At 40.9% G+C, this 16,639-nt stretch overlaps 1 protein-coding gene across 1 annotated transcript in view; it reads left to right on the forward strand.

Annotated features, from left to right (window-relative positions):
* Nucleotides 1-15,039, forward strand: part of snx33 (sorting nexin 33) — a 29,769-nt gene extending 14,730 nt beyond the window's left edge. Inside the window, exon 2 of the mRNA XM_012862496.3 lies at nt 13,707-15,039. Within this exon, the coding sequence (XP_012717950.2) occupies nt 13,707-13,960 (254 nt within the window). The 3' untranslated portion in view covers nt 13,961-15,039. The remainder of the gene's footprint in view (nt 1-13,706) is intronic.
* Nucleotides 15,040-16,639: the final 1,600 nt, after the last annotated feature.

Raw genomic sequence — 16,639 nt, forward strand, 5'->3', positions numbered from 1 at the left:
CTTTTTGGGTGCCTGTCATATTTCTAAAGCTGTGAGGTCCGCAGAGGGATTTTTGTTAAGTCGCTGATTGAATACTTCTGATGGCTTGAAAGCTGGCGCGGTTCTGTCTTCTGTCGCCAGCCACCGTAGCTGCAGCAGGGAAGCATTCAGAGAATGCAGGTGTTTGTGTCGGTGCTGTTCCACCGTTTGTTGTAGGAACAGCTCTGAAGACAAATCCTTGACATGTCTAGAACACTGAAGACATAAACTGCAGCTGTGCTTTATATGTTTATCTCATTAGCGGCTAAACGCTATAACCTTTAGCTTAGTCAGCAGATTTTTGTCTCTCTCTCTCTCTTTTTTTTTTTTTTTCCTCCTCGAGGCTTTTAAGGCCCGCTTCATACTCTGGCAGAGATTGCCAAGTCCTTTTGACCCCAGCACACATTCTTGAAGCCAGTTTTTTCCCTCCTCTCTTCCCTTCTTTAGCTTTCCTCTTCCTTTTAAGCTCTTTCCCATATGACGTTCCATATCTTTTACTTTCTCTTCGATTATCTGCTGCTCTTCCCAAACCTTTTTTTTTTTTTTTTGAAGTTCAGGTTCCTGACACTGTCTGGTGACAACCTGCTTTAATCCATGATGTGCTAATAAAAAAATAAAAAAACAACATCATCTATATCAGAGAAATCAGTCAAAGGCTGCTCGGCTAAGATTGCTTGCTTAGGCCTGTTTTGAGTTTAATCTGGCAGCCTCTTATACTTCCACACTGAATAAACTTGTGATCTTAAGACCAACTGAGTCATCAGTGCATGTTGGGAAGAGTGTACATAGTCTAAGCACTTCGCTTACACAGGAAAATGACATATAAGCCAGCAGTTTATTCAAAGAAAGTGACTTGCTACATTGTAGGTTCCTTCAAGACTCAGCAGTGAGTTTAATTAGCTCACCCTGCTTGTGCTGGTTAGGCTTATCCATCAGAGCTGTCTTCATTCGGGGGGAGCACGCCCTCAGAAAAAGCGTCAGAAACATTGGCCAGAGGTTTTGGTCCTTACCGACATGGTAGCATCACACAGTCGCTGCAGATTTGTCGGCTGCCCATACACATTCCCAAAGGGACTCCCATTTTTCTGCCGCACAATGACAACTATTTTTACGTGATGTTCCTTTTGATTCTTTTTAAGAACTCACCAAATGTTGTGAGAAGCTGCCCACATTGTAAGAACCCGCCACAAGGCTGTTTTTCAAGCCCAACGTGTTCAAGAGATGCCCGATTGGCAACAATAATTTTATTTTTTTTGATTTTGGGATTTTATTGAGATCATTTTTTTTCACAACCCCGTAGGAGTGATCACAGAGCCCCTATTCAACTGACGGAAATAAAATGGTTGCTGAAAAAGTACCGTATTTGCCGGACTATAAGTCGCTCCGGAGTACAAGTCGCACCAGCCATAAAATGCATAATAAAGAAGGAAAAAAACATATACAAGTCGCACTGGAGTATAAGTCGCATTTTTGGGGGAAATTTATTTCATAATATACGACATCAAGAACAGACATGTCACCTTGAAAGACAATTTTAAATAAAAATAGAACGGAGGCAACAACAGGCTGAATAATTGTACGGTTAGCTTACGCTACATGACACAACTGAGAACATGCCTGGTATGTTAACGTAACATATTAAAAGCTATTCAGATAGCTATAGCATAAATAACACGCAAAGAAGTTAACCAAAGCGCCCGTGTCACTCCAAATAACTAAAATCCAGTGAAATCTTCATCCTCGGTGTCACTTTGAAATAACTCCGGAGGTAGAAGATGCGCCACTTCCACTTCTACGTCGCTTACGTCTGATTCAACACAGGCCTAGAGCGCCCTCTTGCGGTTTGGTGTGAAAATAACAGGTGTAATGATATACCGGTAAAAATGTGTAATAATTTCACACATAAGTCGCTCCAGAGTATAAGTCGCACCCTCGGCCAAACTATGAAAAAAAAAATGCGACTTATAGTCCGGAAAATACGGTATGCGCCCCTAAAAACATAAAATAAAATAGAAAGCCCCTCTTTAATGTGTTTCTGCAGCCGGTCTGGCCGGGCGTACTCCGTGCATACCGTGAGCCACGGGGACTGTCCCTGGATGTTTTATCCGGCATACCAATCGCCTATATTTTCATGAGACAAATTCCTATATTTCCCACACTTTCTGCCAGTGGCGCAAAGCGAAGGGGATATTAGCATGTTTGTTAAGCTAGTCTGCAACCATCTGTTTCTTCTCCAGCAGACACCCACCGCGGACCTGTCAGAAGGGCTCTCCGTGCCTCCTTGGACCAGTTCAGTGCATCAGTACATATAAAACAGTTTGATGGGAAGACTTCTACCCGCCAAGCAGATTAGTGCCATAAAAACAAGAACCTTGCGTGCTGAGCCCCCCGCACTGTTTGTTTGGTAGAGTCGGAGTTTAGTTGTTTATGGTAAATTTTGCAATTCTGTCTGTGTTTTCCACATCGCGGAAATTATGGGCCCCGGCAACCAACTACTTTATCTGTATCTTTTAGATTACAGTCAGTCCTATAATATGGGAGGGAATTTACTTAGCGGTGAAACACCAGCTTTACTGGGTTCTAGGAGCATGAAGTAGGTTGCTGATGATGGTGATCCACACCTGAGTGAGGTTGGGTGGTCTATGTGTGCCTACAGGGGGTTGTATCTTCCTGGGCAGGTCTCAATTTAGTATGTATGGCAAATGCTGCATAGACCGACTATCCAGCTTCCAGAGGCAACTGCTGTAAATAGAGGATAACTCATTTTACACATCAGGCAATTGTTAGGGCATGTATAGGAAAGAAAATAAATAATATTTATATCCAAACTTGCGCTATGCACCTTTTAAAATGGCTTATGAAGTTTTTACCCATGGTCAGTTGGTATTAAGGGGCCCAAAACTGGCCAAGAAAATATGTCTGTAGAGTCAAGATAGGATTGGTCCGTGCTGTGATGTTGTTAATGCTAACCCTACTGTCTGAATCTAGCAGCTGATGCTAAGACTCACCGGACCAGGCAACATTTTTTAAATGTTACTGTCTAATTTTATCAGATTAATAACATTTTGTCCATCCATCCATTTTCCGTCACGCTTATCCCTCATGGGGTCGCGAGAGTTGCTGGTGCTTATCTCTAGCTGCCAATGGTGTGTTGTGCTTTCAGAGATGGTCTTCTGCATACCTCTGTAACAGGTATTATAGGAGCTGATGTTGCTTTTCCATCACCTTGAAGTTGTAAAAATTAACAGGGGACATTGATTGGATTCTCTTTTGTTTCAGAACATTCTCTATAAACCCTAGATAACCCCAACATTTGATGAAAACCTATAACCTATCCCATCTTATTACTTTCTTGGTTGGAACCTCAGTAAGTCTTATTCACCACGTATGACATTCTTATGAGAGAAAAGACTAGCTATGTTGGAGGATGCAAAACACATCTAGCCTTCACTGTAAACAAACATCCTTGCTAGAAGGAAGGAAAACAGTGTGTAGACACTTTGATGAGTGTAACTTATCTTGTGGCTGGGAATCTGCTGATGTGTCACCATGTTGTTGCCACCTTCTGCAGTATTCAGTCTGTGTTTAAGGCTACTTTTGGGTCCCTTCCAAGACTCTCCAGATTGAGATAACCTCACGGTGGCCGGGACCTCCAGAACCATTTGAACCTAACTGAACCGCACCAAATCTGGAAAGCTTCAATATGAAGGCAGTCGTGATGCTTCTGCACTCTCAGCACGCACCCAACGGGGTTTTCCCTGCCGCTCTCCGAGCCTGACATTAACTTGCACCAGGATGTGTTTTTTAAGCTATCTGCGGAATTTCCCACATATACGGGAGGTATCTGCCTCTCCACTATCGGTTTTCTTTTGGAGAAGAAAGCGGCATCAGGACTTTCATCGGTCTATCTGCAGCTTGAGAGGCTGCTGGCAGAGCATGCCATGCAATCATTTTAGTCTGGCATGAGCGGGTTTAGGACACATGAGCATATCTGAGAGAGTGAAATCGGAAATTATCACATGGAAACGACTAAATATGACGCCTTGGCTTCTCTTTGACATCTTAACATAGTTCACTTTACATTTGGGCTGCGGTCTGAAGAACGTACACCTACCTGTGCTCCGGATTACCATCCTGCGTTCACATTTTTGAGGTGTGCACGCTTCCCCACTACTGGAAAACACCGTTCAGCAGAGAGCCAATTGCACAACAATCACTATGTGCAAGAAGCCTGAGCACAGCGATCCTTCTCCATGCTCTTCTGTTGTGGAGCCTCGACACTTCTTATAAAACTAAGCACTCCGGTATCAGGAATTAGATTTTAAAAATCCATTAAGATAGTAATATGTTTGTATGTCTGTACCATAAAGTGTTCTCAACACTGAATTATTTGTCTGTAACTATTATCATGAATTTATTTGTCATGAAAGCCAGTTTCCTTGCATTGTTTTAAAAGTTTCGACACCTGGTTTAATTTGATGGGTAAATAACAGGCTTTTACAGAACAGGATTACAAGTGGTTTGAGGGAATCCATTGTTTTGAGTCAGGTGCTCTGGAGGCGTTGGGGAAACCCAGGGTAATCGATTACATATCTCTAAAATGAAGAAATAAACCTCTGCCTTATGGTCCTGCTCATTCGTCTCATATGCGGACCAACAAAGAACAACATCTTATCAGTTCCCAGCAGTGCTTGACACAGACGTCAGCCTCCGATGCCTTTTTACTTTCCTCATGGTTGGCTGTGTTTTGTGGCAACAAGCCTCATTTGTGCTCGCTTTCAAATGTTTACTTGTCTGTTCAAGGAGAACAACAGTCGCTAATCTTCCTCAGTCACGTTAGCTCTCTCCATGTCTGAAGTGTTTGAGGCCAATTCTCTGACTGGTTTATTTTTCAAACACTCGTGAGTCACTCTGGTTGCGCAATTTCAGAATTTTCTTTTTTCTTTTTGGGGTTCTTGTCATTTATCTAACAGTAGACATTTTTCTTTTTTACATCCCATGCTTTAGTTGAACCTATACGCTGTTGTGTTAACAATGTGCCAAGCATTCCATAAGTAATGACCGCGTCGGTCAACCGGTTCCTCGACCGCAGAATAATGGCTTAGAGTTGAGAATACCATGTCGTCATTTGTCAGATATTTTCCCTTCAGCTTCTGGGAGTTAAACATGTTGTACCATTTCCCAATGTAATTGGAAAATGGCAGCAGTAGGGTCATTATCTACTGGACCTGTAGCTTTGTTTCTCATGTCATCTCACTGCAGTTTCTCTAGACTCAGGCCTGCTCTTCTTAAGAGGCTGAACCTTCATTCCAGTTAACACTGTAATTTGTTAGAGTTAGTTCGCCACAAATAGAAATGGGAGATTTTTAAAAAGGAAAAATGACCTGCTGCTGCCTCTAAATTTAGCTTTTTTTAGAGGTATAGACAAAACTAAGGTTATTTATTTCTCTATTAATTGGTGAAAAGACTGACCTTTTGGAAAGCATGTTCCAAATCAGTCAAACTTCTTTAGGCTACATTCAAAGACACATTACCGAAGAATGTCTTAAAGCAAAACACGAGACAGCCCACGTTCTCATTCTGGGGTCAACAGATATGGTTTCTGTACAAGTATCCATACTGCTTTGATTTATTTTGCCGCTACGACGTCATGGTTACGACATGGAGAAGGAGTGATTTTTATGAGCTGGGACCGGAAACCAAAATGAAAGGGAGTTCAAATAAGGCCCGTTTACACTACACTTTTTTTAACCGAGCCGAGACCAGTCCGAGCTCGGTAACCGAGATAACTCTCGTGTGTAAATGGTCAGCAGACTGAACTGAACCGAGCTAGACATAACCGGACCGCGCTAAATGTAGACCAGTTCCTGAGTAGGTCTCGGCCTGGTTTTATTTATGGCCCGGTATCTGATAAAGAGCGCATGAGCAGACCGCGTCATCCCAGTCAGCTGTCTGCGTTTTTTCCGGCGTGTCTGGCTGCACGTCCCGATTCACACTCCATTCAGACAAATTTCAGACATTCATAATAATACTAGCTTCCTTACCGTGCCACACGGTTTCCAGAGATGATTCTGCTTAGCAGTGTGATGAACCTCAGTGTCTGTTGTTGTTTCCTGCGTCTGTAAATCCTTATTAGACGTTCGTTTGTCTTATCCACGTCCCAAAAGCCGACTCTGTCTAACTATAACATCCTGAATGTTACGGGCGCCGCTGTTTTGTTTTGCTGCTTCCGCCTTCAATCCCAGAGAGCGGTAGTACCGCAGATCGTCACTAGGAGGCGAGGAGCAACCAAGGAACCGGGATAAGCTTGGTGTGTAAACGGTCGTCTCGGCTTGGTTAACTGATCCAAGCTCGGACTGGTCTCGTCTCGGTTTAACAAGGGTAGTGTAAATGGGGCTATAGAAGCCCTTGCCCTGAAAGTGCTGTGTGGTAACCGAATAGAAAAATAACAGTGATGCCGTCAGCACTAGCGCTAAACTACGAGTGGACCACGGTCACGGTCTGGGCTGTAAACAAACAGAAGGAGTTTAACGGGGACGGTTCATTTGCCAGAGCTAGTGACAAACGGATAAAGAGACAGACATGGATTTCTAGAGAGCTTCCTGTCGATGCTGTGCTGTGGCCCCTGGCCCAGAGAGGACTGTGGGAATCTCGGAAGTCAGTCAGCCAGAGGATTTTGATCCCAGCCCTTTCCCTTTTTTCCCCTCTCTCATACTCTAAGCATTTTCAGGTATGCAACAGAGATTTCTGCTGCTAGCCACAACAGCGAGGTCCCCTGATGAAATCTCAAAACATGTTGTCAGTAGCAACATGGTTTTACATCTGTCTTCTTTTTCCTGTTTTAGAGGCGGGCTTCATGACGCTGGAACTTGAAGGGTTAGAGCTGGTCGATGACGTGCCAAAGCGCAGAGATTGTAGTGTCAGCTCAGTGCAACCAGAGCCAAGGTGCAAATGATGGTGAGAATTGGAGCAGGTCCATTTAAAATGCCCCATCAACAGGCCGAGGAGGAAGACGTTCCTCCCTGACAGTTTTTAGACCAGTCTGCTCCTCACCTCAACCATTAAGGTCTGGTCCAGTAATGTTATCTGGGAATATTTACTGCAGTTTTCACAGTTTCATGCTTTCTGAATATACTCTTTTAAATGGTGACAGGCTTTAATTTGAGGATATTCTACCGTTTGCAATAATTTAGCACTTTTGGTACAGTTTCAGTGTTTTCCGTTTTATTTACAGGTAGCCAGGGTTCCTGCGGATCCTTAAAAAGTTTTAAAAGGCATCAAATTCTTCAGTATAAAACTAAGGCCTTTATTGGTATTAAAATGTCTTAAATCAGTCATTCATAGGTCTTAAATTTGTTACCACGTCGTAAATAGGATTTTATTTTTGTAATCCATTTCAAACATTAAAATAACTGAAACAAATATTATTATTTTTTATTTACCGAACGGCGCGCTGTAGCCTTTATTGGTTGTGTTCCAATAGCGAAACCAATAAAAACGATGATGCAGCCAGGACTTTGGGGTGATGCGCCACGTTTTATCTGGACAACATGTGGAAGTGTAAATTCAACAAAAATTGGCCATCCAGCCAAAAGTTTTCTGCCTGGCTAAAACCAGTACCTGGGAATGTATATGAGGCACGGTGTATTCTGTGCAAGAAATCATTCAAGCTCGGCACGATGGGAATCAAGGCAGTGGACTCACACATGCGAAGGGTGAAACACAAAGCGTCCAAATCAAGTTACCCAGAAATAGCAGGTATTTCTCAGTTCTGTTCCACCTTCATCCCTGCAATGCCTCCATAGCCATCTCCAACATCAACGACAGTGATGTCAGAGATGGCTTTGAGATGGCAACAAATCTCCAGACAATGTTTGGCGGTACGAAAGCAGAGATATTGTGGACTTTGAAGTGACGAGAGAACGGCTGGCACCGTGATGGCACAACTTATCACCAAATCAAACACGCTAAGAAAGCGATATAAAGACAAAATGGCAAAGTTGTAACAGGTGGAGGAGGAACTGAAGACAGCCTCCAGTACCACGCCATAGCTGCCAAATGGAGTTAGCACTGATTATGTTGTTGTTTTTTAAAACTGATTTATTGCTTATTTTACTAGGGAACAAAACAAAGTTCATGAATTCAGTTCAATAGTTGTTAAAAAAAAATATATCTGCCATTAAAGTGCTTTTAGCTTTCTTCCTGTATGGAAAGTTTTTCAAAATTTAAAACATTCTACTGGACCAGAAAGTAATGGTTTATGTTAAAATAAACATTTGGGTAAAGTTGTCACAAGCAGTTTTTTTAATCTTGTGTTTATTATGAAGTTGGACATAACTTTTTATTTTAAGTGGCATTAAAAAGTCTTGAATTTATGCTGTAGGAACCCTGGGTAGCGATGTTATTAATGCCCTACTCATTTTTATGTAAAAAGAGCTTTTGGCGGCCTTTACTTTCTGTGCTCCTCAGCTCCAGAAAAAAACTGCCTCAAAACCTCGTGGATCCTTTAAATCAGGACTAAAAACGTTGTTTACAACAGTTTTGTTCAAAGAGTCTCACTAATGATTTCCCAGTGTTTTCCCAAAGACTTAGGCTGGAGATCAATATTTTGCGAAAAAGTACCAATAAAACCTTCAAACCCCCTTTCCAGAGCTGTAGTTCAGTGTTTTTTTTCCCTCATCCCGTCTTTCCATCCAGTCTTCCACCCCTGTGGAGCGCTAATATCCACCCAGCACACGCCCATAAATCATTCGCATGGTGAACGGCACAGTAGCGTGTCTGGTTGGACAAGATAAACAAATCTAGCCACTTTCCCCCCCCTGCATGATCTGCTTCATCATGCGTCTGTTAATTGGAACAAACCTTTGCAAGGAAAATCTAAGTTAGTTTGCTCTCTGTTTTTCTTTCAATCCAATATATGCTTTATTTCTGGTGAGATTTTTCATGACGTTTGCTCAGGAAATCTACGAGGAGACAAATGTTTTACTATGGAGCTGAAAATATGCTTTTCCAATGACATTTAGCTGCAGGGGAAGACGTAAAGCCGTTCTTCTTGCATCCTCCTCCTTCTCCCCCCCCCCCATCATTTCCTCAGCCAGGAGTGCTTTTCCTTTATGTTCCGCAGACATCCACACTGTTAAAGCTCATTCTACTCTCATGTGGAAGGCAGAACACATGAATGTAGGTCAGAGCCACAGACTGCAGTCCACACACCTCCTCCTCCTCCACCGGAACAGGCTGCAAGTGCTGTTCATGCTTTCCCACACTTGTGCCAAGCTTTCCATACAATATGTAGTATCCGACGTACAGATAAGAGCGCGGCCAGATCGCTTGAGACAGGACTCCGAGCTTATCCAGACCTGTACTGCGAGCTCCGTGGAGTTTGATTGAGAGAAGTAGATGTACACTTTCGGTGTGTTTTCAGATCAGATTAATGCGCAACTAGGACAGACTCGCTAATCTGTAAAGCATCATGGCGACGTGCCATTGGGCTGCCATGTTCTGCGCAAGGAAAGTGACTTCATCACCGTGTGGGTGGATGTGGTTTGAACTTGTCCTCATCCAACTGAAACAAGATGTTTGGTATGCAGTAAAACAACAGATTGTGTGTTTGCTCTACCTAAAAAAAAAAAAGTGTGGAAAGTTGTCGCTTTGGTCTATTTCTAAGACGTATTAACTCCAGGGTTAAGCTTTGGTGTTTTTATTCTGTACTACTCAACACAAGTGGACCCACTCAGTGTGGAATATAAATGTAGGACTGTTGTAGAATAGATGTAAGCCGTCTCACCACATATCTATACATACCTTATGGTGTTTTTATTGAACTGTGAAGTTTCAGTCGCAGTCCGAAGCTGGACTTTGTATTAGAGGAAAAGCTCAGACTAAAATTAACTCAATTTGCATATTTATTTTAGAATTATTGCTCTTTTTACATACCCATCTCCATGATCACTGTGAGTTAAATAGCAGCATACTTGCCTGCCAGGTGACTTATTTTCCCTCTTGCCACACAGTGATGGCAAAAAGAAAGTGCACCCCTTTTCCTGTAAATCTCAGGGTTTCACATATTTTGTACATATAGAATTTTTGGGATGTACTTATGTTTTCACAACCCCCTCCCATTTGTTACACAAATTATTGCCTGGTGGAAACTGGTGGGTGGTTTTTGTACACCTCGGGTTAGGATTTCAATATTTTTAAGGGTTCCAGATTATTCATACGTTAAAAACCCAGCATTAACAGAGAGGGTGACTGAATTTATATAGGAAAAGTAATCGCCTTTCAATAGGAACGGTGTGGCTTTCCTAGCTGTGTTCCCTGCCATACGTCTATGTGCTCCTGGGCAAGGCATTCAACCCTAAGTTGCATCGTCAGTATGATAAGAAAAGCTATATATATATATATATATATATATATATATATATATATATATATATATATATATATATATATATATATATATATATATATATTCTTTTTACTATGTTGCAAGACTTGATTTCCCACTGTGCTAGTTTAGTTAAAAAATACCCAAATTTTCCCTCACCGATTTTAGCTAACATTTTTTTTGGCTGTTTAGCATGCTAGCTAACTTTAGCTTTGCATCCCCGATTCCAAATTATTCTGCTGAGAAATATTTTGTTGAAAAGGTTTAATAGCTTTTGGTTCCTTTTATCAAATTGGTAATTCAGGAAGCTAGAAGGCGCTGTAGTGGACGATCGACCGGACATGATGTCTACATTAGCTTGATGAGTGTGTTTCCCATTAATGCTGTACTAAAGCTCGTAGCCATATTGGACGACATTTACATTTACAAAAAAAGACTCTTCCTTGCTCTGTTTCTTTTGCTTCCCAAAATAATCCATTTCACTTGACTGATAGGAGAATACTAATACTTCTAAAGCTCCACTCCATGTTTTCCCGGTTACCCACAAGATCTCACCACACTGCTGCATTCTCCAAGCATAAATAAACTGAATGGCAGCTGATAACTGGGCAAGATAATGCCATTCCCACTGAAATCTCACTTTTGTCTAGCTTTTTTTTTTTCTAAACTGTTTTACATGGCCTTAAAATGAGCCCTTGGTCATGTTAAATGACAGCTAAGCAAATAAAAATTTAGGAGGAATCTATTTAACTTTACAGCTATTATGGATGATGTGTTTGCAACATCTAATCCTTCCCCAGACACAATTTACATATGAGGATTCCCAACAAAGAAGCGAAAAGTAAGTCAAAATTTCCCAACAGGGCAGTAGTTTTTCCTGCAGTGGTGTGCAGTCAGCTGTAGGTTGTCACCCTACAGCTGACTGCTGGAATCGTCCTTTATTTGGTCAGTGTTGCGTCCGTTTCTTCTGTATGCTTTTCATAAATGACAGATGCCCAGAGACGAACACCACACACCCGCCTTGCACTTCTTTCAGTTACACTCCGACACGAAAAAACACTTAAAAAAAATAAAGACACGAGTGGGAAGAGGTAAATCCCTGTCCGAAGACCATTAGTGGAGACAAAACCGATACTTTAGTAGTCTATGAGCTCATTGGGCTGAGCTGATATGTGGGGTTATAAAAGTTGTAAAGCGGTCAGCTGTGACCTAGATATGGAGTCACGACTTTTCTGGATTTTGTTTGCTTTCTGATCAACTGTATATAGTTTAAACGGTGTTTGTAGTGCTTTATATGAGCATTTAGCCAAGAGCCCGACATTTCTCTGGATACACATGTCGGTTTTACTTCGGGGACTTACAGCAGTTAAAGGAGATTAAAAAATAGGTAAAAATATATATATATATATATGTATGTTTGCAAGTATTATCCTAGCTCACAATTTAGCTTGTTTAGATCTCTACCTAGCTGTATTCCAAAAGCTGTTGGAATTTTGTTATGCTATATGAGTAAGCCATATTGTTGAAAATGTAGACTTTGTATCATTTAATATTTAGTGCTCCGAAACCTCATCATACAACAGAGTAAATGTAGTCTACAAAGGGTTGGGTCGGTCAAAGTAGGCCATAACTATAGTGTAACATAGCCAACATACATGGATTTTATTTGACAGACCAACAAAAATCAGCCCATGAAGTGTGAAATTAAAGAAAAATAAATGACTTTCAAATGTTTGTACAGATAAAGGAAAACTATAGGTGCTGTTTAATCTTTTTCTCACGCAAGAATTACACAATACAATGCAAATATCTTTAGCTTCCTGAGTCAAGACTTAGTAGAGCCACCTTTTGTTTAAAATGCAGCTCAAAGTCTTATGGGATGTGTTTCTACAAGCTTTGCACATCTGGAATCTGAAGGTTGCGCCTATCCTTTTTTTTTTTTTTTTTCTTCAAAATTTCTCTGGCCATGACTGGATGAAGAGCATCTGTGAACAGCAATTTTCCAATTTTGCCACTGATTCTCACTGCTGTAGCAGGCCTGGAGTTTAACGTGAATATGCTTTGTTCAAAACCTTTCCATTGTAGCCCTGGCTGTGCTTTTAGTGATATTTTTTTGACTGCTGGAAGTTAAACCACCACCTAGTCTAACAGGTTTTCTTCAAACATGGTCCTGCATTTTGCTCCCTCCATCTTCACCTGAAGTCTAAAAAGCATGATGCTGCCACCACAATACTCTCCTGCAGCGATGTCTTGGATCTGTTGGCTGCATCTCCAATTATTCCTTTCCCTGTCCAACATGTCAGTTTCAGTGGACTCATTTTATTAAATAGGTGACTTTAGACGGCACATTTTTTTAATGCTGGATTTAATTCAGGTAGTATAAAAATAAAGTTGGCTACAGATATAGCCCACTCCTTTTACTCAGAATATTAATATATTTTTCCACTTTTCCTTCCTCTGATCAATCACATTACATGTCAATAAAATGCAGTTTGTGTTTTTTTTTTATCTTAGGAAAAAATGTATGTATGTTTGCAAACCTATGTAGCTAAAGCTACATTTCACACCTGTTTAATTGGATATACAGGTACATCTAAAAAAAAGCTGATATTCGTAAAGGTGCAGTGGTTATTTGCTAATCATTTCAGAAAGTAAAACAGTTATTTTGTAGAGCTTTACACATACCGTAAAATATTTCAAGCTTTAATCTCTTGTAATTTTGATGATTATAGTTTACAGGTAAAGAAAACCCAAAATTCATTGTCTCAGAAAATTAGAAACTCCCTTTAGACCAATCAAAAAAAAAGAGGCTTTTGTATGCATATGTCAGGATTCTGAAAAGCATGTCCACTTTTTCACAGTATTCTAATTTTCAGAGACACTGAATTTTGGGTTTAATTTTGTGTAAGGTATAATCATCAAAATTACAAGAGACAAAGGCTTGGACTATATCACTCGGCGTGCAATGAGGCTATATAATAAAGAGTTTCACTTTCTGAGAGGTCGGCAAAAAGTATTGCACTTTTACGCAATATTACATTTTTTTAGATGCATCTGTAGCAGGGTAAAAATCATAAAATTGTCATGAAATAATGTCCAGAAGCTAAATAATCTTAATTCAAACATTTTACCATGTAATGCAACAGGACACATGTTTTTACCAGAACGTATAATACAACTTGCTGCAATTTGCTGAGCCTTTTTTCTCTGATGCTGTTTTTTTCCCCCGCTCTCGAAACAAGGTCACCGTGGAACAGTTCGGTTTACTAAAGTTCTTCGTGTCTTCTGTTTCTTGACGTAGGTGCTTTTGCCAAAGTGAAGGAGAGCCAGCGGATGAGCGACGAAGGAAAAATGGACCAGGACGAAGCGGATGGCATTAGGAAACGCTGCCGGACTGTGGGCTTTGCCCTCCAAGCAGAAATGAGCCACTTCCATCTGCAGAGAGAGGTGGACTTCAAAGACATGATGCAAGCCTACCTCAGGGAGCAGATAGCCTTTTACCAGCGTGTTGTCCAGCAACTGGAGCGCACCCTGCGCATGTACGACGGCCTTTAAAGGCACCCGACCCTACGCCTGGGTCCAGATGCCAAAACTTACAGAAACAAAACAAAGAAAGGATTAATTTTGACTCTTTTTTTTTTCGTCAGGGTTGTTGGTGGTTATTTTTAAAAAGCAGCATTAGTTACTGAAGAGATGTACAAAGCCAGTCATTTCTTCTCTTCGATGGAGTCAAAGAAATATTTTTAAAGACCTACTGTACGTTTTTTTTTTTTTTATATCCAAAGTACTCTTCAAATAGGTGAAGACAGTATATTTTACATAATTTAAGTTTTTTGTAACGTTAAAAATAAAAGCACAGGCTGTACATCACACAGGTTCAGTAGGGTTACACATAAAAAAAAAAAATAAAAAAAAAGACAGAAAACGGGTCCTGTGTGTTTCCCTTACCCCCCAAACATCATGGTGACTTCTTGTGGGATCAGTTCAGGCTGTATCTTTAAGTAAAATGGTCTTAAACCAAAAAGGTCTTAAAACAAAAAAACAGCACATTTTTTTACAATGGCCAATCAAATGATTTTACTTCTTCTATCCAAACACTGCTCTGTAAAGAGGAATGTTACTTTAATTTTGCTGAGAGCACGTCCTGCTCAGGTGTTCGCTGCTTTAACTTTCATGTCAGTGGTTGCAAATCACAAATGCCTTGGCACGTACTGGGACTACTAAATTCAGTTTTGTGGGTGGGGTGGGGGGTGGGGTGTAGTTTTCTTGCAGTTTGTGCCTTTAGGGACGTTTTGCATTCGTATGGAATATTTTTGTAAGTTTACCTTTCTCTTCTTGTGTATCGCAGGGGGGAATTAATAGTATGAGCTTAGTGCTGGGACAAGTTTGCACATGTCTCTGTGATTGGTCGTCGTCGCGGGGTTTGTTTTACGCTGCGTGGCTGAAGAAGAGCTCGAAAGCTGTGCTTAACTCCCTGTTACATAGCGGAGGAACAGAAATGTATAACTTTATTTGTAGCAGCCATTTGAAAAGTATGTTGTGGGAACGATGTAGTGTGAAAGGACACTCCTCATGTGCTGGATGAAAGGAATGATAGCGCTCTCTTGTCTGTCCATTAAAGAGATCATACTATAGCTTGTGTGCTTTCTGTCTGCGCTATGGCTTTGTTACGCGTCTTAAAAGGTCTGCAGCGCTCCAGTTCATTACAAAGAGTTATTTCAAATGCATCGTTTACTGAAATGTTCACATTTTCCCCATGCAGGCAATAGATGCAAAATTCAAGCTATGGAATCAAAATGACTTAATTCATGTTTGTGGTGAGTTGTTTTAATCCTGAAATGAAAAGGAAACTGAACACAAGGTAGCTTTTGCTTTCAGAGAAGTATGAGCTTGGGTTTAATCCATGGGACCTGATATAATGTCGATCCGCTCTTTGCAGCTATGACGGCTTCAATTCTTCTGGGAAGGCGTTCCACAAGCCTGTGTGTATAGGAATTTTCCACCATTCTCCTAGGGAGAGCATTTCAGAGGTCAGACAAAAGTTCCAGTCTCTCCGCAATATAAGCCTCAAGATCTGCTGGCTGCTTGTGACCTACAACTTTCTGCCTGACTTCCTTTCATTCCCAATATTTTGTCATAATACCACCGAGCCTTGACAGTGAAATATTTAGTAGTGAGGACATACGAGTGGACGCGTTGCACAAGTTCCACGCTGGGATTCACAGAGGTCCTCCGAGCGAACCGTTCTTTCACAAATGTTTCAAACAGGCGCTCTACATGCTGGATTTTATACACGAGTGTGGTTGTAACGTCTAAATTAAATGACTCGGATGGGTGACCAAGGCATTGGAAAATCTCTATAATCAAACCAATACATTGCAGTTAAAGGGAGATTGAAACACAGCTACCGACATTCCAGTCCGATCCCAGATAGAAAATGATGCAGTCAGGATGTTTCTAGCCAGGAACGTTTATTATTAAGGCTTGTTATGACAAGAGGAATCTCCGGTCTTTCCTGTCCTTACAGGATTTGTTTTAGATGAGAGGATTCATTTCAGCTCAAATGGATATGAAATGAATGATGGTCTCTAATTTAAGGACTTACAGCACTTTTACATGCACTGTCTGTCTCAAGCCATTTTGATTTGCAACTTCCAAATATAAACAGAACATTTATGGCACAGTTTCTTAGCTTTAGACATTTTCCTTTCAAGGTTAACTAGCTACCTCTTTGGGCAAGGTGAGATTATCATTGATTATTACTTAAAAAATCCCATTTCTGTGAATTTTTGATGGACGATTGCGATTTCATGATGCATGCAGTTATTTATAAATGATTGCAGTTTTTTTTCTTTTCCACCTAGACTCTATATTATACACACACACACACACACACACTTGAATATAGCGATACACTCCCTCTAACATTCGGTCAAACATCCCTTAGCAAAATGCAGTGAAACCACACGCTTTTTGTAGCCTCAGATTCTGAGATCATTTTAAATGGTTGGCTTCCTTGTACCAACCAAACTTTTGCGCATAGTCCGTACGTTTTTAAAAAGGTTGCTGTGTGGGTCGTTCCAGATCCCTAATCGACTTAGAACACCCAGTTGAGTCCAACCTTCCATCGACTCAAAGCTGAGGTGAAAGATAATTGGTTTGGATTTTCAAAAACGCCCAACGGTCAACCTGTAAATCGTAAACTAGAAGATGCTGGAAGACCAGTGTCGCCGT

The sequence above is a fragment of the Fundulus heteroclitus genome, chromosome 2 (assembly GCF_011125445.2).
Source record: "Fundulus heteroclitus isolate FHET01 chromosome 2, MU-UCD_Fhet_4.1, whole genome shotgun sequence".
Taxonomy (NCBI): domain Eukaryota; kingdom Metazoa; phylum Chordata; class Actinopteri; order Cyprinodontiformes; family Fundulidae; genus Fundulus; species Fundulus heteroclitus.